Source organism: Acromyrmex echinatior, chromosome 9, assembly GCF_024713525.1.
Source record: "Acromyrmex echinatior isolate Ae372 chromosome 9, ASM2471352v2, whole genome shotgun sequence".
In the NCBI taxonomy this organism is placed as follows: domain Eukaryota; kingdom Metazoa; phylum Arthropoda; class Insecta; order Hymenoptera; family Formicidae; genus Acromyrmex; species Acromyrmex echinatior.
In genome coordinates this window covers 13,666,955-13,689,765 of record NC_141860.1, presented here as the reverse complement: position 1 = coordinate 13,689,765, position 22,811 = coordinate 13,666,955, and the positions used below count along the sequence as shown (strand labels likewise).

The 22,811-nt window shown below is 35.4% G+C and overlaps 2 protein-coding genes across 5 annotated transcripts in view; one reads left to right on the top strand and one right to left on the bottom strand.

The window, feature by feature from the left end:
* Window positions 1-22,811, top strand: part of LOC105149866 (uncharacterized) — a 392,270-nt gene that overhangs the window by 95,827 nt on the left and 273,632 nt on the right. For all 4 annotated transcript variants that reach the window (XR_015546240.1, XM_087409859.1, XM_087409858.1 and 1 more), the window contains exon 3: window positions 6,108-6,249. Coding sequence is in view for 3 of the 4 variants with exons in the window: in XM_087409859.1 (XP_087265985.1) it covers window positions 6,108-6,249 (142 nt within the window). In the remaining variant the exon portion in view is untranslated. The remainder of the gene's footprint in view (window positions 1-6,107; window positions 6,250-22,811) is intronic.
* Window positions 1-22,811, bottom strand: part of Dscam1 (Down syndrome cell adhesion molecule 1) — a 414,656-nt gene that overhangs the window by 237,477 nt on the left and 154,368 nt on the right. The gene's annotated exons all lie outside the window — the stretch shown is intronic.

Below are 22,811 nucleotides of genomic sequence, written 5' to 3'. Positions count from 1 at the left end.
TCTCGAGGGGTTTGTATAGAGGTATACACCTGCAGAAAACAGGGGGATGGAGACTGCCGGGCGACCGCGACGTATTTACGAGAGATTTAGAGCGAGCGTAACGCCGGTGCGGCTCGCCTTGGCTCGGTGTTGGATTTTGTCCGCTGGTCGCCTCTCTTCGGGGGTCCTGGCGAGAAGATTCGCGAGTAAAACTCGCGGAGACGAGTAAAGGGAAGTATATATGCGTAGTCCTGAAGATTATCTTCCATGTTATGGTCGTCCGATCTTCTCTTGTTGTACCCTCATCTCTCTTTACACCATTCTTCCTTTACTTGCGCCTAGCAGATGGCTAGTTTTTCATCCTCCGCGTTATTAACTCCCACACTTATCTCGTTGCGTATTATACGAGAAGAATGGAGAAGTACCATGTTCCACCTTCGCTGTCCCGGATATATCCGTGTCATTCGTTGATACGAATGAATAAAGAAAAATGATCGATCGATGGATAGTTTCTTTAAAAATATATTATACATATTTCAAAGTAATAAAAAATTATATTGCTGTCCTGTAATAAATAAAATATTAATTTGTTGTAAATCTTTGTAACTAATCGGTGAATCGCAATGAAACTTTACGTAAGTCTATTTAATATTAAACATCTAGTTTAGTTTGTAGTATATATATTAATATTCTATATAATTCTATTCGCTTTTTTTATTTTAATATAAGGGATACATGCTTTAAAAATAACAAAGTAATAAAAAATAATATTAAGTAAAAATATTAGGTTAATCAAAAGTCTTTTCGCATAAACCTTCTTGTAAAGATATAAAAAGATTTTTTGACTAACCTGATAAACTGATGAGATTAAATGCACAGAAATAAAAAATACCATATTTAAAGCGATTCTTCGTATATAATAATATTTCTTGTGAATTTTATACAATTTCTAATTCAAGTTAACTATACGCTGATTATTTGTTGATCTTGAAATACAATAATAGACGCACGGTTAACTTGAACTGGAAATTATATAAATTTACAAGAGGTATTATTACAAAAAAATCATCTTGACCGAATTTGACGTTTTCCATTCTTGTGTATAAAAAATAATGTATCGTATTTTAATTTTTTTACTCGATGTTTTAAAACGATGTTTGAGTTTATGAGAAATAAAATGTTAAACTTTATATTTCTGCACTGTTTATTTATAAACTCCACTTTGTTAACCACTGTTGAGGAAGAGATAAAATTGCATGAAATCGAAGAATGCGCTGCACTTATATTTTTACTTTGAAAAGGTGAATTTGCTTTACGAAAGGAGAATGCGTGGTAATCGTACGTAACCGAGTAAATCGCTGAACATTCGAGATTGTATTTCGGACGGGGGCGTTCGCGTCTTTAAGGTGTTCGAGGTGCTGATCCATAACCGGGACCAATAATTTAGACGGTTTCGAGGGATCCCGGCAATAATTTAACCCGCTAGGGAGACCTGAACCAGCAGCTGCGCCACGACAGCAGGCACGGGGCGACGGAGTCGCGATAAACTCTCATAATTCACTTATGGGATATCCACGGCGTATCCGCGTCTCAGCCCTCGGTCGCTACGCAGTCACGCCGCGCGTCGTTTAAACGCGCGCTTCGAATCAAGGAACTCTCCATTGAATGCGAATGCGTGTTTCGTAACGTTTGTGTATATATATATATACATGCGCGATTATTCATAGGCGTGCGCTTTATGGATCTGCTGAAAACGGGAGCGGTGGGAGAATAGTGTGATCCACGACAAAAAATAGAAACGATTAGATGCAATAACAATTTACTGTTATAATAACGATGAAAGGAAACACATATGATATGATCGATATTTTAAACGTGAATATTATTTTTTATGCGTGCGCGTGTAAAGCGCTGGCTTTTTTTTTTATAAAAATTTTCTTTATAGAAACATGGTTCTTAGATTTTAATTGGATTTAATGGAAGGACATAAAACGTTGTAAGAAAGTGAATCATGTTATTATAATCTAATTTGTTTTAAAAATGAACAAGTAGAGACTTTTCAAATTGAAATAAACCCTTATTATTCCTATTCTAATTTAGCGCGGACATTAATGCGCAATTAATTATACATGGAAAAAAGCGATTTTGCTGAAGTGAAAGTTTAGCTAGATATGAATTTGACAATAATTTCGTTGAATTATTAATTCTTAGTATACACGTGATGATTTTTCGGTGTTCTACTTCACACGATGAGTCATTCATGTCCTAGATTTATTTTCATCACTTCATAACGGATATAAAAATTATTTTTTACATATACTTTAATATTTTCAGAAAGCATTTGTAAGGGTGTATATTTAACAATAATGTATATAAATATTACACTAATTATTTGAGAGTTCTAGTTTGTAAAAGAAAAGAAATGTGCATGAGGACTTGAATGATCTAGTCGTGTGTATTAACTACTAAGGTAATGTAAAATGCTTAAGTGTTGATGACAAGGCTGTAGACAAGTTTTAACTTTCTAGTAAACAGTTTGAATGTTTCATATAATTATTTATAATTATTTATAACTATAATCATTAATAAATATATTATCATTATCAAATGTCGTCCGCACTAAATTATTATTAATCCTATTCTAATTTTGTATTAATTTGTTTCATGAAAAAATTGCGATTTCAGTTTAAAAAGAAACGGCCAAATGTGAGATTACCTAGAAAATGTGGCGTAGATCGAATATTCTGCCAAGCTCTTCCTCGAGCCAACCCTAGCAGAAACGAACGGCGGACGTAAATTTCGGTATAACCTTCCGCGAGGAAGACGGATAATTAATTCTACATGAAGCAATGCCGCATACGGGATGCGCGTAAGCCTCGAAGACGTTGCGAGTTAAAAATTCTGCACGCAGCGTAACCCATCTGGGAATTAATGGGATAATTGTGAACGCACGATGGGGAATTCAGTCACTGTCTGGCTACACCGAAGCGCGCTCCGCGTCATTAGAATGCATGCGTCGTAAATAATAGCATCTTATAGCCGTAAGAAATTATTAGAAGGAAATTTCTTTATGACTATATTCGTCTATATTTTTTCTAAATCTTAAAAGTATGATAATTTAATAACTTTATATTTTCTTTCTGTTTTCTTTCTATTTTTTTCACATTTTACAAAAACTTAATTACCACTGAACAAACATTTTCTCTATGCTAAAATATATAAACTGTATTTAAACTTTCATTCTTATATTGAAAATATTTGATCGTAAACGAAATGTTTACATATTTTCTATTCATTTAATTAAATACGACTAAAAGTAATCTGTAAATGCAGTCTTTATACGTGTATAGATATCAATAAATAATTTCATCTGCTCGTTGTTAGTGGCGATTTAAGTACCCGTTTGTAGAAAATTAATGGTCCACATTTTTCTTAAAACACGAGAATGTATTCTTTTGGGCTGGATATCATTACGTTAATCCAATCAAGACGTCGATAGACAGTTGCGGCTGCAACGTTATAATGATCCTTTGCAGCCGGGGAGATACGTATCGTATCGACCTCTCCTCTTCATTCCAAGCTGTTTCTACATCGTGCAACGTGCAATCTGGCGGCCGGTGATGGCCAGTGACGGTGGCAATGGTGTGGCGTTTGCACAATAGATTCGGTTTGATACATCGCCGTACGGCACAGGAGACCGTTAATTTCGTGGCCTCCTGCCCCACAATGCCCTATACACACCCGCATCACCCATTCTGCGTTTAGACTGCTATCAACTGCTATTCTCCATCAAATGTCGTTCATATTAATAACTCAGCCAACCTAATAATAGTATTTAACGTGCAGTCCGTCATTACCCAGATTTTAGTGCTGTTGATCGATTCTAAACACAATAACTTGTATTTTAATTTATGTCACTACTGAGCGATTTCTTCGCCAGTGAGAAACAAATGAATCAACTGTTCAACATTAAGTTCTTATAATAAAAATTAAGATAAACCGCTGTCGTAAGTTAAATCAACGTATGCAACTAACACATTGGTGTATTGGTTAATGATATATATACATCGTTGATTGTCATACAACCAATAAAAAATCGTTACTTCATTGTCTTAGTTCTTATTATTATAGCTAGTTTTATGATTATGAAAAAAAAGAATTGGATGTTTTCACTGTATAATATTGGCTAAAAATATTAATCAAAGAATCAGTTAGAAAACCAGTATCAGCCAATAAATTTTAAAACAAACTACAAAAAGCAAAGCAAACAAATAATTGGGTTTATAAAGGTTTTATGTAGGGATTTTACATAAGAATCAAGACTAACAGAATAATTAAATAACTTTTAAACCGATAAGAGAATTGAGTTTAAATTTTGCACAAATATTCAGATGTAATAATAGAACAATCTATGAAACTTTTATTTTTTTGGTAATATACTTTGAAATGTGACATACACCTTTAAGATATAAAATTTATAAGGGATTTTATTATGCATTCAAATATTGTATATACTTGATAGAACAATTTACAACAATTTTATGCATACAATTATATTCTTGACAAAAGTGTAATTTTTATTTTCGCAAATGTTTCAAGCATTTTAACAAATTATTTTGCATTTTTTATTGCATACATTTGGTACATAATGGACAATTTTAATTTTACAGGTACATTTGTCGAGCTTTTACAAAATTAAAATAGAAAGTATTATACGTAGTATATAGAAAGTCACACTTCCGTGAGAAAAGTGACAAGTAAAAAATATAAAATTATCAGAAGAAAAGAAAGAAAATTACATTTTTAAATTATTCAGCAGCATTAAATATAAGTTAATTAGGGCTAATCATAAATTACTCGTTTCAAGCTATTATAATATAGAAGTAATATTTCTTTTGTTCAAATCTTTTTTTATGTTGATTCACACGAACATTTTCGTCTCTGTCGATAACTGCGCAATTATTTACGCTTGTACACAGACAGAATGGCTAATTTTGGCGTATTTTGAAAAAGCTATAAACAAAGTAACGTCTTCTCTCTCGTATCCGTTATTAATTTATTATATTATTTATTAATTAGTAAAATATATTATAAGTTTCTCGAACGTTCGACTTCATTTAGGACCATCTTTGGCAAAATAACATGAAGGAAAAGACAAGTTTCACGTTTAATAATAACGATGATCAATAGTCAGCTGTATAGTACAATCTTACAGTAGAAAATTCAAGATGTGAAAACTTTGGTCAAGTTGACTTGGCGTCCTATTTATTACCATTACTACTGCAAATGCGTTGCATCGATAAAAGAATATGTTGCACGCGTTACGATGATATAAAATTCAGGCACGTTTTGATGTACTTTAAGCAAATCGGAGACCTCGTTTCAGTAGTACACGAACGTTCTCTTCTCGGGAAGAAACACGTGCTTCGACTTTGAAGTTATTCTACACATGCCAAGAATTTCATGCGTGCACAAGTGACCTGACATCGTTCACCAAAATGTTCTTACAAACTACATGCCAACTACGATTATAATCATGGACCGCCTATTTTCTAAAGTGATGGCCACATAAAATCGACAAATTGTGGTACTGTGGTAGTCTCCTAAATTAGTACTATGTACTTTTATTGATATTGATTTTATATTTGTAATATAAAAATATGATTGTATTAGATAATACAATATTTAAAAAAAATGAAATAAACATAACAGATGTATAATATAACAAATATATAAGGCAATTAAGGATAACGGCGCAATAAGTAAAGATGTGATTTATTTTATCCTTTGTAATTTAGACAAAAAACCGAATGTTCGGCTCTACTTATTAAAAAAAAAAATTATTATTATACCTTTCAATTCTTACGTTTATCGATTTGACGTGCTATAATTTCTTAAGGGCACACCACGTGTCTAGTCAAGGCTACATATTCATCTTTGTGTTCGATCTTCGGGTTCTGCCTACTCGAATCATCGGTCGAAAATATCTTTCGCCGCTTTCGAACAGTTCGAACGAAGCCCAATTATCGTGCAACACAGTAATAATCGGCGCTCGCTTTCTACGAGGTGTTCACGAATCCAGACTTGATCGATGCTCATGTTAATCCTGCCTTCAATTTCTGTCTCAGGAACAATGCCAACGTTGTCGTCCCGCCCACTGTACCGGCCGTGTCGAAGAAAGAGCCGCAAGAGAACATTGCCCGGATAGCGAAACGGTACCTCGACGATAACATGCAGCAGGCGTGGATCAATCCTCGTCTAATATCGATGGTGAGTGAATATAAATGCAACGATTATGCGCCGGACCCGCGCACGTGCGCGCCCATCCGTGCCCATTATACTTCTTGGTCCGCGCGAGCTCGTATAATACGTACACTTGGGGGATACGGGCGCGTACTTTCCGAGCCGGGCAACAAATTAGTTTGCGGCGGACTTCCACATTGCGAAAGTTTCGTGATTAATTTATTGGGCGGGAATGCGCGTACACAGTACACATCCACGCCGCCGCGCTGCACGGAAGTCGAAACGCGGCGGAGTTTCTAACTTGCCCGGACTATTTCTGCGATTTCCGGCCAGAGAGCTCGAGGTTGCGCGCGATGTACAGTGCGGGATCTTTCGGAACGTCAGCGATAGCACTGGGATTTTCACGGCACTACTGTTCGCCGAAGGAAAATGTCTTTACGATATCGCATAACCCCGTCAGCCGAATTTAGAATATGGCTGCGGCAAGCTGGCGACAAATTTTTACGACGCTTTGAAACGGCTTACAATAGATTCCGACGTCGAACGACTTCTCGATTTTGTGACAAATACCATTCGGAAGTCGACACGTTTCTTTTACGATTGAATTCGAAATGTTAACGAACGAATGAACGAAATCCGGTGAACGACGATTTTAATTTTGATTCTTAATTTTTAACGCAAAATGATTATATTGGAGTAGTTTAACTCTCCAAAGCTGATTTATAATTAAGTCTATTGGACCCACTCAACTCTAAATCCTTTTGCCAAAAATGTGAAACAATTCAATTTTTTTTATTTTGCAAATTTGGATTATTCTTGAAATGAACCTATTGTTAGTATTTATTCTTTTTTGTGTACAGCCATGTCATTTTAGTTTTTTGAAATTAATTAATATTTTTTACATAAATTAAAACTTTACCGAAGTCTTGCAGATTCAGTATCGGTAAATATGTTACAAATTTTGGCGTCAGCTCTGAACGGTTAAGATTTAGATTTTTCAAACTTGAAACGAGACGAGTTTTTATATGTTCAACAAAAAAAAACCTTACGCTAGTAAGCAAGCGTATATTAGTTTTAAAGTATTTATTTTTTATAGAAAAGAGAACGTCTTAATCAACCATCCAGAGCTCGCTCTGTTGAATATCAAACGGATCTTATGCTCCATTAAGATGTATATGTAGTGAATATTGCTGACGTTTTGAATATTGCGGAAATAAATCATACGCGCGCGCAGCGCCAGGTCAAGTGTCTCATTAGAGTTGCAACCGAGTCATTCAAATGTTTCGTGCATCTTTAAAGTTCCAAGGCTGACTCGTAGTCAACTTGGCATATCTCATTTGCATACGACCTAGATATTTTCGCGAAATATAAATACAATGCGAATGAATTGCAAAGTAAAACTCGAGTGATCTAATTATCATTAAAGTGCTCTCTTTTGCAAGTTAAATTTTACATTGCTTTTCGATGCTTTGATATTTCATTGAAAACATAGCAAATTAATTAAAAAAAAATCTTGCATAAGAGAGAGAGAGAGAAAGTCTTTTTATTTCCAATACATCACATGCTTCTTGTTTGCTTTTTCATTATACGTTTTTAATGTGTACAAATTTATGTAAAGTCTTTAATTAAGAAATATGAAAGTGTAAAAAAGAAATGACGTAAATTTACTCATTCCATATAATTCACAAAAGATTTTATAATTTGATAAAAAAATTATTACACACACACACACACACACATCATTTTTATAAATAAATCAATACAGATATGCTACATCGTGAAAATTAATTAACAGAAATTGAATAGAATTAATTTTTTGACAATTGTAAAAAAATACATTGCATAAAAAAGATTTTTAAAATTTTTTTACGTTGTTGATGAGATTAAAAAAGAAGTTGTAGATAATCCATTTGTCTATCTTTACGTATATTTTTTACTTCCATATATATAAATTCTACATTATACCGGCACTCCATACACGATGACCGGTTATGTCGTTGGCGCGCATCGGACAGGCAGAACGAGCGGACGGGTCATTAAGCGAGCCAATAACAAACTCGTGATCCACATAACCCTTCGTTACGTCCGCGGGTGCTATTAGCCTGTGCAAGGCAGCAATCATTGCCGGCGGGTAGGACTCGTTTTATAACACGTCGAGGCAGGTCCCAATCGCGTCGTGCGAACTCATTATTTTCATTTCTTTCCCTTCCTTCGTCCATCCTCCTTTCGCTCCTCACCGTTCGTTCGCAATGCAGACCTCTCCGAGGTTTCTTTTTGCTTCATCGCAGACCTTATGTAATGTCTCAGTTGCGTGCTTCCCCGCGTGCTTGCAGCTTGTTGCGCCGATCATTCGACCGTGCGCACACCTGTGCGCGATAGCACGCGACGAGCCCTTTCGTCTTTCGAAGCAGCGTGAGGTGCAATGCGAATTATCGCGCCGAAACGAATCGAGAATTTTGCAAGTCAGATTTCATAATCAGATGCAAACGTTGAACTCGGATTTTCAAAGTCTGTGAAACGTCGTCCGTATTGAATGTGTCAAATGTTGATGTTACGCCTAAAAAAAAATGAATGAAGCTTCTGAACAAATTTTTTTTTTCATATTTTTCAACGAAAATAAATATACGAAAATAAATATAGAATAATTTTGCTGAAAATTTAGAGCATAAGCAACTCGAATGCCTAACATAATTATTTCGATGATTCAACAAAATCATTTTTAGATCTATAAATACCTCGGCAAAATCCTCCTTTTTATACATTGAATGCATATATTGAATAAATTAAATTGAATAAATTCATTTGTAGGTACAATATTTTTTGAAATATTTCATAAATTCCTGCTAATATCAAAATATGCATAAAGATAAATGTATCATGCATCTACTTATGATAAAATATATGATCGAGCATTAGAAGTGGTTCACGTGGTACTTCAGTCAGTGATAATAGAAAGATCTGTTTCTATAATTAAAAGCACCGATGAGAGATTCTTTCGTTTCCTCCCCGCATGCCTTTTACTCCGACATCAATATTGGCGCGTGCATTCATCGGCATCGCGAAGATTTACGATCGTTCCGTATTACTTATGCCCGGCGGGTTTATTAGCATGATTGGTTGCTTCGAGGATAGATCGCGTTGCGCACGCAACCGGATCTCGATCCTTCGTTTAGGAGGAGCCCGATATCTCGATCTTCTTGCCGGTACGACCGGTGGCTCGCCATGAGCTCGAAAGAAGTCATTCCTTCGACGCCACGTAGTTACCGGGGCTTCGCCAGGAGCCAACGACATTATTTGTAATTTGTTACGTGGATCGCCTCGTTACGACCGGCTCTAAATCCTTACGATCTTCCCGTCACTGCCCACGGCGACGGGGACCTACTCTCTCGCTAAGTACTCGAGCCTTTGAGCGTAATCCAAACCTCGGCTTTAATGAATTTTCTGATTTAATAAGAAGTCCGCGTGAACTGCGACTGGGGACGGGAGAAAAATTGTTCGCAAATCATACACGTAAATTATTCGAGATACACTCGTTACCGTGTTTTATGCGTAATCATCTCGATAATGGTCTCATTAAGTATTTGCATCAAAATTTTTAGCGCGCAGTTCAGTATTTACTGAATCATAAAGAAACGTTGTTAAACCAGTACTTTAATATACGAATTTACTGTCAATAATATAAATATTTACAGAATTGTAGCGTTGTATTTTAAATTAATCCTGAATATATACATTGATCGGTCCTTTATTATACACGTTTGTGTCCCAGATTAATTTTTATCATTTTTACAAATATAAAAATTATTTAGTAATTCTTGTACATACTTTAATATCTTTAGAAAGTATTAATAAAGTTATATGTTAAAAAAAGGAGGAGTTAGAGCTCACTGTTTAGCCAGATATTCTAGTATTTCAAAGAAAAAAATGTGTAGGACACAAATAACTCAACCGCGGGTGTATCAAGTTAAAACTTAATATATTTATGATATTAAAAGCAAACTTTTCGAAAAATACTTTTATTTGATAGAAAAAATGGACTGTTTTCTCCAAAATTGAACTTAAAATACTAAATATAAATACGCAACACAGTTCTTGATGACTATGTGTGTGTATATAAATTCGTGATCATGAGATATGAGAGTTAATTAATGAATGATTGCGAGAGACTCATTTCTCGGCCCACAGCCGTTTAATATGCCGAAAATTCTAACAATCAGGAATGTCTACGTATTTGCATACGGATGTATAGTAGGTATCTACAGGATAGCGGCTCAGCATCTCTCCCGACCATTTCTCCCGAAGTGCCTCTCCTGCATTCGCCTTCTGTAATAACAATAATAATAAGAAGAGACGGAGGGCCGTTTTAATCAGAGGGTTCGTCCGCCTGACGTGATTAACTTGAAGGGTCGAGGAGGAATGAGGAAAGGGGTAAGGAAAAGGGCGGATGCCACTGTCATTTTGGGTGTTTATCATATCAGCGAACTTAAGGGGGTTGCGTTTCGTCGCCCCGACCGGCGCGCCGGATAGGGTTAAATCTTGAATTTCACGTGTGACTTGCATTTTCGTTCGCTATTTGCTTCTGCGCTTTTTCTCTGGCCAGCTCTTTTACTTTATTTCTTTTGTGTGTGTGTTTAATTTGTTTCAATAGTTCGTGAGCATAGAAATGTTTTCTTTTTATCTTCATTTTGGATTCTTTTTTTTATTTCATACGAGAATAATGCAAGTGTTATGTAATATTAATTAATCGAACTTTTTGACAAATAGAAATAGCTAAGGGAGGGAAAGACTTTTCACGGTTAAAAGACTTTTTCACGTTAATATTTAAAAATTCAGTCCTTGAAAAAAATAAAACAACTCGAGAGTACAAAACTCACGCTTTTCTAGAAACTAAGCTACACATATACATATACAATTACGTACTTTTATTCTGTAATAAATACCTTCTGTTTTTAAAGAGGATGTAATTTTACTATAGCAAGGAGAAAAGACGGAAATATTAGTAGCGCGACAGTGCTACTCTTTCTTTAGGTGCTGAAGTCACATCTCTCCGGAATTTTCCACAGAAAAAACTTTTTCGTTCTCTCGTTTTTCTTTTTCTTTTTAGTCTTTTTTTCGCGGATCTTACGTCTCGCACTTCATTCCGAAACTCTAATTAACAAGTTTTTCCTGCGTTGGCGTATGAGAAGGCGCGTTCTAATGATAACAAACGCGACATAGCGGTAATCAAATACTATCAAATAACTCAATCATTATTTTTTAACTATAAAAGAAACGCAATCTCTTCGTTCCTATTATAAAAATTATGAATACTATGTATATATATATATATATATGTTGGATGCAACCACATATGCAGAAGTTTTGCATAGCGTAGCATTAAAATTTACGAACTTTAAAATTTGAGCAGCTGTAACTAAAAATTAATGAAATTTAAATTAAAAAAAGTTCTCTTGTTAAAAATCTTTACTTTCGAAAGATCATTATAACTTTAAAATTTTTGTGAGTTTGATAATTTTTGCATATAGAAAAGTACGAGTTGAATAAAATGGGAAATTTTCTTTTTGCTTTATGCTAAAAACACTTGCAAATTTTTTAACTTTTTAATGTGAAAGTTTGAAATTTTTCTTATAAAATCATTGTTTAATGTGCCTGAGATTTTATTGTTACTGAGCCATCACAGATTAAATAAAAAGAGCAGTTTGACTGCTTATATCTCTGTCAAAAATCATTGTATCGCAATTAAAAAAAAAACAGATTCTTAGAACTGAATTTATCGAATGGAATAATTGCTAAATTTTTTTAAAAACATGTAGACGTGATACAAAAGAAATAGCGCTACGAACTTTTGTCTCGACACAATATGTGTAAAATATATGTGGATATAAATATATTTATGTTCATACCTATATATAAATTGTTATGTATAAATATAAAATCTGATTTGTTTTATAATGTATAAAAAACAGAATTATTTGAGATTTACCTTTTTTAAAGTTACATTCTATTTTAAATTTATTTTAAAAGAATTTCTTGACTAAAAATGAAAGTTAAATTAAAAAAATGTTTTTATTTTTAATTTGGAGAGAATATTGTTTCTTAATATTATACTGCAAAAAAGAGTATAACACAAATGGCAAAAAAAATATCGATCACAATTGCACATGTACTTTCTGCGTTAAGAACGTATCTATACAATCGTAATATCTTTTATATCTGTACAAGTATACAAGGTAGCACCGATTAATCCTGAAGAAACGGAAAAAGCTAGTCGATTTCATCTCGATGAGAAATCCTTCCGTCGCCTTCAGGGGATTTTTGCGGTGAGACTCCTCGAATAATATTGAGTGTCAGTACTTTTGTCGTCGCGGGATTACTCGTCAGAATTTTTCACACAACTCGAGACTATACTTCGAATCGTCGGATGCGATATCGACGGCATTCTTGTAAAAGTCATGAGTTCTGAGATCGCTTTGCTTGTGTTTTATTTCCGGATCAACGGCGTCGCGAAGCGAATGCGGATGTTTCATTCGTGCGTCCCGGGAGAATTTATGGACGCCGCGCCGTTATCGCAAAAGCTTTGACTTGTGGTTTTCCGCGAATGAAATTATTCTCTCGATAACTCTGAAATGGAAAACTGATTTCAGTTCTTGATAGAAATGAAGATGAGAATGTGAGAATAAAAATTTTAAATAATATAAAATACAATTCTGACCGCTTGAAAAATTAGCTTCTAGAAGTAGTAAAAATTTAGAATATAATTTAAATATGTTCCTCATAGAAATGAATAATTGATTGGATTATAGCGTTATATAATGAGACTTTCTATCTTCTACTGATTACTTTAATAAATTGATGTTACTGCCTGAAATTATCTGAAATTTTTATTTCTCGTAAGGTTAAGGTAAGGCAACAATACTCAGTTGGTGGGATAAAATATGCTTATTGAAGAAACTAGCGTGGCGTCGGAGACACAGAAGATAAGCACGAAGTGGGATGGTGGATAGGTTGCTTTAATATTCGGCTTTGTTCGCTTCATTAGCGCGGCACAAAAGTGGCTTAAAATAATTGAGTCTACCCGGGTATAATAGCCATTCTGATATCCCATTGTTGCCTTGGACTCGTGATTCGCGGCATTATCAATGGGTGCTTATTTCCTCATTGTGCCGGTGCCCATTGTTTTTGTTTAATTTTTCAACCCCGCTTCCACTTTCGGTCCCCTTTTCCATCGTCGCCATCGCGCATCCGGCTACGATCGCTACGATGACGAAAAATTGATTTATCGTCGGATAACCGCACGCGTCTTAAACTTTTTGCCTGGACGAACATTTTTGCCGCTTTGCCGACGAGGAATGATTTATCATCGGAAATTCCTTTATCATTCTTCTTGCTGATCTAGCCGGTACAACATCCTTAATTTTTAACCGTGGATCGAGAAAGATTCGTAAAAAGCCGATGGTAACAAGGCGATTATATGCGATGCTCTCCCTAGGGATGTTGCGTTTCTTTAATCGCAACTTTGAATCTCTCCGAATCTTCGATTTTTCTATAATGAAAACATCTTAGTAAACACCAATTAGCGTTAACGTAACATCTATGTCATAATTTTATGCTTAACAATTTAAATGTAATATAATACGTGTTTTGTGTATAATAATTTTATTTTCCGCATTGAATATCCTCCTAACTCTGCTTCTAATCGAGTTATTATAATTACCAGTAATACTTTTGAATTACTGTTGAATTAGGATTTGATCGAAATTAATTGAATCTGGTTAATTTGTTTCCACTTCAAGTTGCAGGTAACTAGTAACAACTAAAATTTAGCAGATTTTTTTCTCTTACACGACTGAATTGCACCGTAAACTGCGGTCTAATGTCGTGTAAAATTAGCGCCGCAGTCTCCGTGTCTTTTCCTATTTCCTACCTTTCTTTTTTATTTCTGTTCGTCCTGCCAACGAAATGCAACGATACACATTTTCATACTTGAATTGCGAAGGCCGCCACAAGCCTGCACCGTGATGCTCTTACCGCGTTTAATTGAATTTTTAATGCGAACGTTTCATTTCGTCGGCGTAAATGAAGACAAAGACCACACTTTTTTAATTATCACATTTCACGAGACGAAGTACCGTCTCACTCGGAGGGACACCCTAGATGTTCCTTTCTCGCGGGAATACTGCTGCGCTGCCGCGGCACCTTAAGGGCTACTATACTAGATGGTGAAAAAAAGACTGTCGAAATAGTGCATTTATGATATTCGTACTCATAATCGAGAGTAGAAACGATACTAAAATATTTAAAAGTATCTTTAAAAAAAAAAGTGTGAATGAGTAATAATAATTGAAGATGAGCATCTTCCTCCATACGGAAAAAAAAGATTAGTTGCAGCAGCAAGAATTCGTGCCTGGTAGCTAAATTTTAGTTGTAACATACGGATATCTAAAACTTTAATAGCGTAGTCAATTTTAATTAGCCGTAGACGTTGTAGGTAAGGGTCACGAAAATTTAGTTATGACAGGCACTTTAATGGTTGAACGCATTGCAACGATTAATTAATGCGATCAGCGTTCATTATATAATTTTATTAGCAATAAACACAACAATTTGGTTCTTCTAATAATATTTTATACTAATTTGGATTGTATAAAATTTCAGAAATGTTAAATGGTCGAATAAATTTTTGTACAGAACTAAAAATTGTGACTATTAGGATACATTTCTCATTTACTTCCATCAGAGAATAGTTTTAGATATTCGTCTTCAAGAAATCTTTCTTTAGAGTTAGGATGAAAAGTCTTATAATGCTGCGTTTTTTATCCTATTCTAAGTGGGTTTTTTAAATATGAGAAGTTAAACTCCACACTTTTTTATCTCATGTATTGTTATAAATATAGATACTGCTCACGGGTGAGAGCGACTTTATTGAAAAATATATTTTTGTTACATTAGTTACATCTATTAACTCAGGCAGCAAGTTTGTAATCAATACGATTATAGTACAATAGATAAGTATATTTTGCTAAGAAATTGATAACAATAATGGCAAATTTTTTTGCTGCAGCAGTAAATATACTTTCAGCAATATAAATAATATAGCTACAGTGCTAAATATTTCATTTTTTATACATCTCCTAAAATTAAAAATTAAAAATTGCATTAAAATTAGGCGAATAATGAGGATATAAAAAAAACCAGTATTATTTATGCTTTAACGTTATTATTTTATATATTATATTTATGCTTTAACATTATTATTTTATATATTATAATATATTAAATATTATTACGTAATCTTTCATTATGGGAGAGTATTATATGTATATTTGTATTATGTGCGATAAATTGAAAGAAACGATTACGAATTTCAAAATATTTTTTATTTTTAAGGCAACAGCAAAATCAAAATTGTTTCTCTTTGCAGAATTAAATATAAAATTTCCTTAAGAAGATATTACAGCTTTATTAGTTTCACTTTTATGTTACTTCCAAAAATTTTCCGTTTCTCGCAGTTATGTAGCACGTGACCGACATTTCTTGTTAGCTTTTCCTCGGTAATATCCGGCCACTCTTCTGCCGACGGAATCACTGAGTTTATGGTAAATTGGGTGAGGAATTCTTATCTTTTTTTCGACCCTCTTCCGCTTTCTCATTCTCACGATCTTTGTTTTTTTCCCCGCCCATTATTAACGCGCCGTTTTTTTTTAGATGCCTCCTCGTTTATTCTAAATCTTTACGCGAGGATCATAATCCAGTTTTATATTCTTAGACTATAAAGATAAACGTAGTTATCGATAATCAGATATCATCCAGATTACATTAGTTTCAATCTTCACTGTTGTATCGGTAAACGAGGTTGTTCGCTATCGCCAGAAGGAGCGACAAGTAATCAATGAAACTTTAGATTGATCTTGTACAATTAGCGTCTTAGAATGTACGCCTCTGAAATTCGCGTTGACGTTGTTTTCATGGCTATACACCGCAGAACCGCTGCTCGTTGACAGCTTCTGGATTTTGGAGTAATTAATAACGAGAAGTCGTGCGCACGACTAGGGTGTAAACTTACTCCCTCACGGCTCTTCAATCCCTTTTCGTGACGGGTAGCAATGTAAATGAAACACGGAGGCGAAACGTTTTCTTATGATTTCATGCACAATATTAATGTTGTTACAACAATCAATAAATTTAGTGTTGTGTACAAAGGTATTTTTTAAACTGTCCCATATTTTCGAGAATTATATATTGTAAAATAAATCTATTGTTTATATTGATTTTATAAATGTCTTTATGTTAAAAAAAGCTTTTATAACTCGAACGTTTTTCATATTATATTTTTATATTTATTGTATATTTTTTGATATCTTTGTGAATAGAATATCTATATTGAATATTTAAATATTTTTAAATATTTGTAAATATTTTTTATTGTAAAAAATATTAAATTTTTATTGAAACAACCGTTATATGATTAATTCTATTGTTATTATGCTTATTGCGTGAATTGTCCAAGATATTCTAATAATTTTAATTACGGAAATTGTTTCACAATTTAAAAAAATTTGCATTTATCTTTATCTAAAAAAATATAGAATATTATAATTCTTATTTAATTGTAAATCATCAAAGAGGATAATGAAAATTGAAATATAATATAATGTCGAAGTGTCAAAAACACTCCACGCGAATAATTATATTGGAAAAATTACACAAGGAATGTAGAATTAAGTCTAGTTGATAGAATACTTTCGATAATTGAAATGATTATTAAAAAATGAAATTTTGACTCTACTTCTATCTATAAAAGAATGCAACAGGAGTACGCGAGATTACAAGATTGTGCCATGATTAATATAATCCGCACCCCGAGGCGAACTCTAATTCGTTCAACAACCGATTGACTCTCGACATGGTTGCCATAATCCAGTCGCCGCTGTCGGCGACCCCTCGAGAAATCGCTGTGAAGAAACTTTCCCCTTCTCTCAGTTCGGCGATTCGAAATCGGAAAATCAATCGGGGTGACTCCCCGTTTGCCGCACCGCGGAAATACGCGGCCGTGTTGCTATTATTCAAGGGTGTCATACGTGCAACACCACTATAATGCCGCGGATAACACTGGGGAGTTATATCGCGAGAGAGCTGTATGCATGCTCGAGCAGTAAGTCCGCGCGTAAGGGTGTAAGGGGTAATATCGCGGAACGAGAATACGGTCCGCAAATCCCCCATGATCCCCTCCTCAATGCACAGCTCGGCGTCTTAAGGTTATGATACCTACCCCCGACTCCCGAGCCCCCTGTGATCTCGGTTTAATATTTATAAACCGGATATTTCGTGGCGCATACCTACGCGCGTATACGCGCCGGAACGAATGGTGCACTTGCCACCAGAGATTGACTCGATTCCGCCCCACGTTTTTCTAACGACGTCGTTGAGACCCTGAGTGAGTGCCGACGCGATGAGATTTACAGGCATCGATATCGTCCCTCTTTTTGTCTTGCCTTCTTCCGACGCGCGGATATATTCCTGAGTTTATTGTTTATTAATTTTACTTTTGGAAATTGCGTTAAGCTCCTTTGCTTTGTTAAGCGGGCCCTAAACGCTCACTATCGTTTATACAGTTATATCTTATGTATAATATTATTAATTCCTCCTTTTAAACATTTTAAAACAAACAATGTAGAAGTTCAAAGGCTCCAAACAAACATTGCGCAATATCAAATATTGTGCAATAATATTAATCCTCTTGGGGCTATTTTACATTTTTTACTCATTTTGATACATAATCGGACTGGCTCTTGAGAATCGTTACGTTGTTCGAACCGATTTAAATCGAAACAAAGAAGTCGCAATTACTTTCGACCGTAATGAAATTATTGCCGTCCATTTGCGAATGGGTATACGTGAGAGATTCGAAGGCGGGAGAATTCAACGTCGCGCGACGCAGCCTTTATGATGGCTTCCAATCTCTAGGAAACGAATTCCCGATTTTGCTTTCGCGCGCGATTTCGTGCAGTGTCAACGACGCCGGTCGCGACGCCCCTAAAAAGATTCGGGTCATTTGGTAAAGTGCTACTTTGTGTCACATAAAAAAAGCGTCGACGTCCCTCACTGGCGGGCAGTTACTTCCCAGTCAGCGTTTTCCAATGGCCAGGACCTTCGCCCTCCGCGGCGACGGAGAAGAAAAGCGGAGAAGAATGGTTCGGAACAGCCATGTTCCGTACCTTCCATGATTTCGAAACCCGTGACACCTTCGCGCTCTTCCGATACATTTACGTCGCGGAAAGCGAGCGTAATTTGCAAACGTATCTTGCTTACAATCCGTTAAATAAATCGCTACCTAATTTAAAGTTTGTAGTTAGATGGAACGCTGATAGAAGGTCTATTTAAAAGGTTACAATAACGACGGAATACTTCTGATACTCCCTGTTGTAATGTTTTCGGGGAAGTCTCTCGGAATTCGTTTAGTATTATACTCGCAGAATGAATTACGCGATACAGTGTAAGAATGGATCGCTGTCTCGACTACCGGCGTCACAAACTCCCACGGGAAACTTTTCCAGAGTTTCTCGCCGTGCAATCGTAACGACATACCGACTAGGGTAGAAAAAGGGAGAGGAAGAGAGAGAGAGAGAGAGAGAGAGAGAGAGAGACTAGGAAGGAGATGCAAAAAAAGCCGCATGGCAGCTTAATCGCTTCGGAAATGCATAGTGCGTTGTCGGAGCAATAAGTTATCCGTGTCAAGAGAAAAGATTGGGCATGGGGTGGATTTCCGCGGGGTTGGATCGAAAGTGAGAGAACGGCATAGGAGGAAGCGCGACGTGGAGCGCTGTTAATTTATGGACTTATTTTTCCCGGCGTGCGGCCGCAATTAATCCTGCTCTGTAATTGCTCCCTAACGCAGCTCAACGCAGCTCGCGAAAGCCTCTTTCGAACTTAATCGAAATTGGTCGTAGTTGTCGTCGGGCAATCTTCCTTTGACAAAAGTTGACTTCTTTTATATCAGAAATGACAATGCTGAGTAATTGCCGAGATTCTTAAGAAGTCTCTCTCTCTCTCTCTCTCTGTAATCAAAAAATCTTTTTCTTTCACATTTAGAAATCTTATTAATTATTCTAACGATATTTTACATTCAGTAAAAATAATCGATTGCCTATCCCAGCGAGAAATGACTCATCAAACTGATGTCGAAATTGACATCGAGATGTGATGATTTTGTCAATTAATAAACGTCAATTTGACGTCTAATTGAATCATTTTTCTGCTGGCATGCAAAGCTAAATAAAAAACTCATATATGAGCGATTGATCTCAAATGGAAGACTGTAATTACATGTGAATTTGTATCTTGCACTGTATTTGGCTTGCTTGAAAAGCACAAGAGATCCTTCCTTGAAGAGCTTTCTTACTGTGTAACATTCTAGCGCACACGCAATGCGTTGCAACTCTATAATTATACGCGCACGATTGCCGGATGATAAGGATATCCTTCATAACAAATCTCCTATGGTAGCACATTGGACGGCACAGAAAATTTCTAGTCATCGTCGAGAAATGGTCGGCCTCACTGTCGAGATCGCTCGTATCAACGATACGTGCGAACTCGGTCGTATTAATGAAGTCTCTCGGGTCGAAAGCGAGTGTATCGAGTTGCAATCTCATCCGGCTGCGCATCGGCTTCTTTTCCGACCGTCTGACGAGAAAACAAAGCGGTCGTAAATCCTCCCTCGCCTTCCACCTCTGGAACTCCTCTTACTTCCGGAACGGTAGCGGGAGTGTTTTTGGGCGGTTGCCCGCCACTCGCCAGGAATATATCCGAGATTCGCGTATCTTTCCGCCCCACTAATTTCAGGGTCGGAGAGAAATGACCGTGAAACAGCAAACGATACGGAGGAGCACAGAGATCGTTAAGTGCATTAGGAAACTGTTACTCTTGCGACAAACCACGTTTCGCATTCCCTTGCGTTGCGTGCTATGTCTCCGATGGAACGGGTGAAGACGGAAATGGAAACTTCGATAACAGAATGCAAATTTAACGATATATATATGTGCGTATGTGTGTGTAATATATTATATGAAAATTATCAAGGGTAAATAGAAAAATAGAATGCATTATAAGGTGTGTCTGATACATACAATATTTTATTCACTGTCTTCAATTTTATTTTGAAGTTAAAATAAAAATGTGGAGTAATTATGTATAACAATTAAGAATGCTTTTTAAGATGAAAAGAGCTAACAGATAAAAATTGAAAACAATTAGTTATTGAGTAAATTGAAAAATATACCTTCTGTATTTTTCAAAATAAATAAATATTTGAATAGAAGATAATGGAGAAATATTTTATTCATTAATGTAAATATAGTGTAGTTTGGATATGTTGAAATTGTTTTTTTCTACTTGTTTTATTTAATGATAAACGCTAGTCCAATTTTCTATAAGGTTGATATTCCTGTCGGAGCCTCACAAACGGCAAGAACTCTCGTTTTTCCGTGAGGTAATCTCCTTCTTCTTATAAATCATACTTCTATTCGGTTGGTTAACTCGAGTTGCTTGCCGTATCCGTTGTCGACCCTTCCTCCATACCCTGCGGCTATGTTTATGTGCCATTTGTTGGGAAAGTGAAATAATCGTTGTCGTTGTACTTTCGTTGTCGACACGCTTGCCATTTTCTTTTCCCTTGACCATTGTTGAAGCAATCATCCTATTTTTTCTTAAGCCATTTTGTCCATTTTTTTTTATTTGTCTTAATAGTTTCCGTTTTTATTAAATTGATTAAATAGAAGAAAATAACTGTCATCTTTCTGCGTCGTTTTCTTGTAGCCACTTATATCTTATCAACAAAATATTTGATTCTTTTATCAAATATTTTATTTACAAAAATGATAAACGTTTTATTATATTTTATTACATAATTATATATAAAACTTTAATCTAATAATTCCTTTATTAGTTATTAATAAATTAATTTCGTAATTATTGTTGCCAAATGACAAAGATTATTTAATAGCATTGGAAATTATTATTATAATAAATATGGTGTATTTTCATAATTGCGATATTTAGTATGCGACCTGTACATACATTTGTGATTGTATCACCAAACTGAGAAAATTTCTAAATGATCATAATTAATTGGGAATTTTAAACGTAAAATTCTTCTCGTCGTTTCGTAAAATGATATTCAGTGATTCAACAATTATTCCGTTATATTTTGTGGTCCATTATGCATCGCGGAATTCTCGGTTGCACGCGCGCTCACCAAAGTGTGGGGTGCGTTATTAGCGAGTAATTCGGCAATAAAATGATTTTAAACGAGTTAATATTCGCAATTTCGATATTAAACTCTGCGTGACGTATCGGAATTCGTTATAGGGCCGGAGAATGTACGCGGGTATCGACAAAACTTCCTCGCTGCTCTCGAAACGGTTGTAAGCGCGAGAGCCCTCGGACACGATATATTGTGGTCGGATCGACGTGTGCTCGTCGGATTTCCGTGTTCAGGAATTCCGACGGAATTCGCAACCTGTCTCATTTGCGACGATTTCAGCCGAGTATGCCACTTTTTTCGCAGCGCCGCTGCGGTTTTCTCTGTAAAAAGCTTTACATTCTTCCCTCGAAATTTGGTCGTTTTTACACGCCATTGCTTAATTTTAATACAATGAACAGCAAACGAGAGTAGAGTTATGCAAATCTGTTCACGTTCGGGATACATTTTCGGGACTTTCACAGTGATGTCGCATCTTTAAAAAAAAACTTACTTTTAATTTGTTATTAAAAATAAATATGTCAAAAAAACATGAATCATAAGCAGTAAATTTGGACAATGTTATGCAATTACTATACGGAGAAACATTATAGTTTAGCACGATTATGCTTCGGCATACAGCTTGACAGTCTCTAATATGGGAATATCGAGATGATATACGCACGTGCCATAATTCAGAAATATCGAAGCGTTCAAAGGATCCTTTGGCAACCTCTTTCCGTTATTTCCACTTTAATGGCGCCGGGTCATAGATGTGTGTAAATTTCAGAGCGGCATTTAAGAACGCACATTCGCGGTTCCCACGCCGTCGGCGAGTAACTGTATGCACCCACCCGCGATTCATGGTGTATTATTGCACATATCTCGTGAGAATATCTTTCATGCATACCTATTTTTTGCGACGAAAGCAGTCATGTTATAAATCATTCCATTAATTCACTTTTATCAATGAGTAACGTTCTTAACTACGTTCCACCATTGAAATATTGAAATATATTGCGGGCTTTAAAGATATTTCTTGGGAAATAATTTTTTGATCTTTGAGTAATGTTTGGGCCAACAGAAGAAAAAACGCCAACAAATGTTGTTTAAATATTGGACGAATTAGGACTAAAATTTAATATTCACAAAATTTTAGAAGAACACAAAATTCAACATTTTTCTTTAATTATTTTTTTATCTTACTAATATACAGTTTTTAAAATTAAAGTATTTCTTTTTGTACTGCTGTGTTATATTTTATAATTTGGAAAATATCGAGAATTGAGTAATTGATTATTTTTACTTATAGAAAGTATTAGGTCGTTTAAAAATCGCATTAATGTAATTT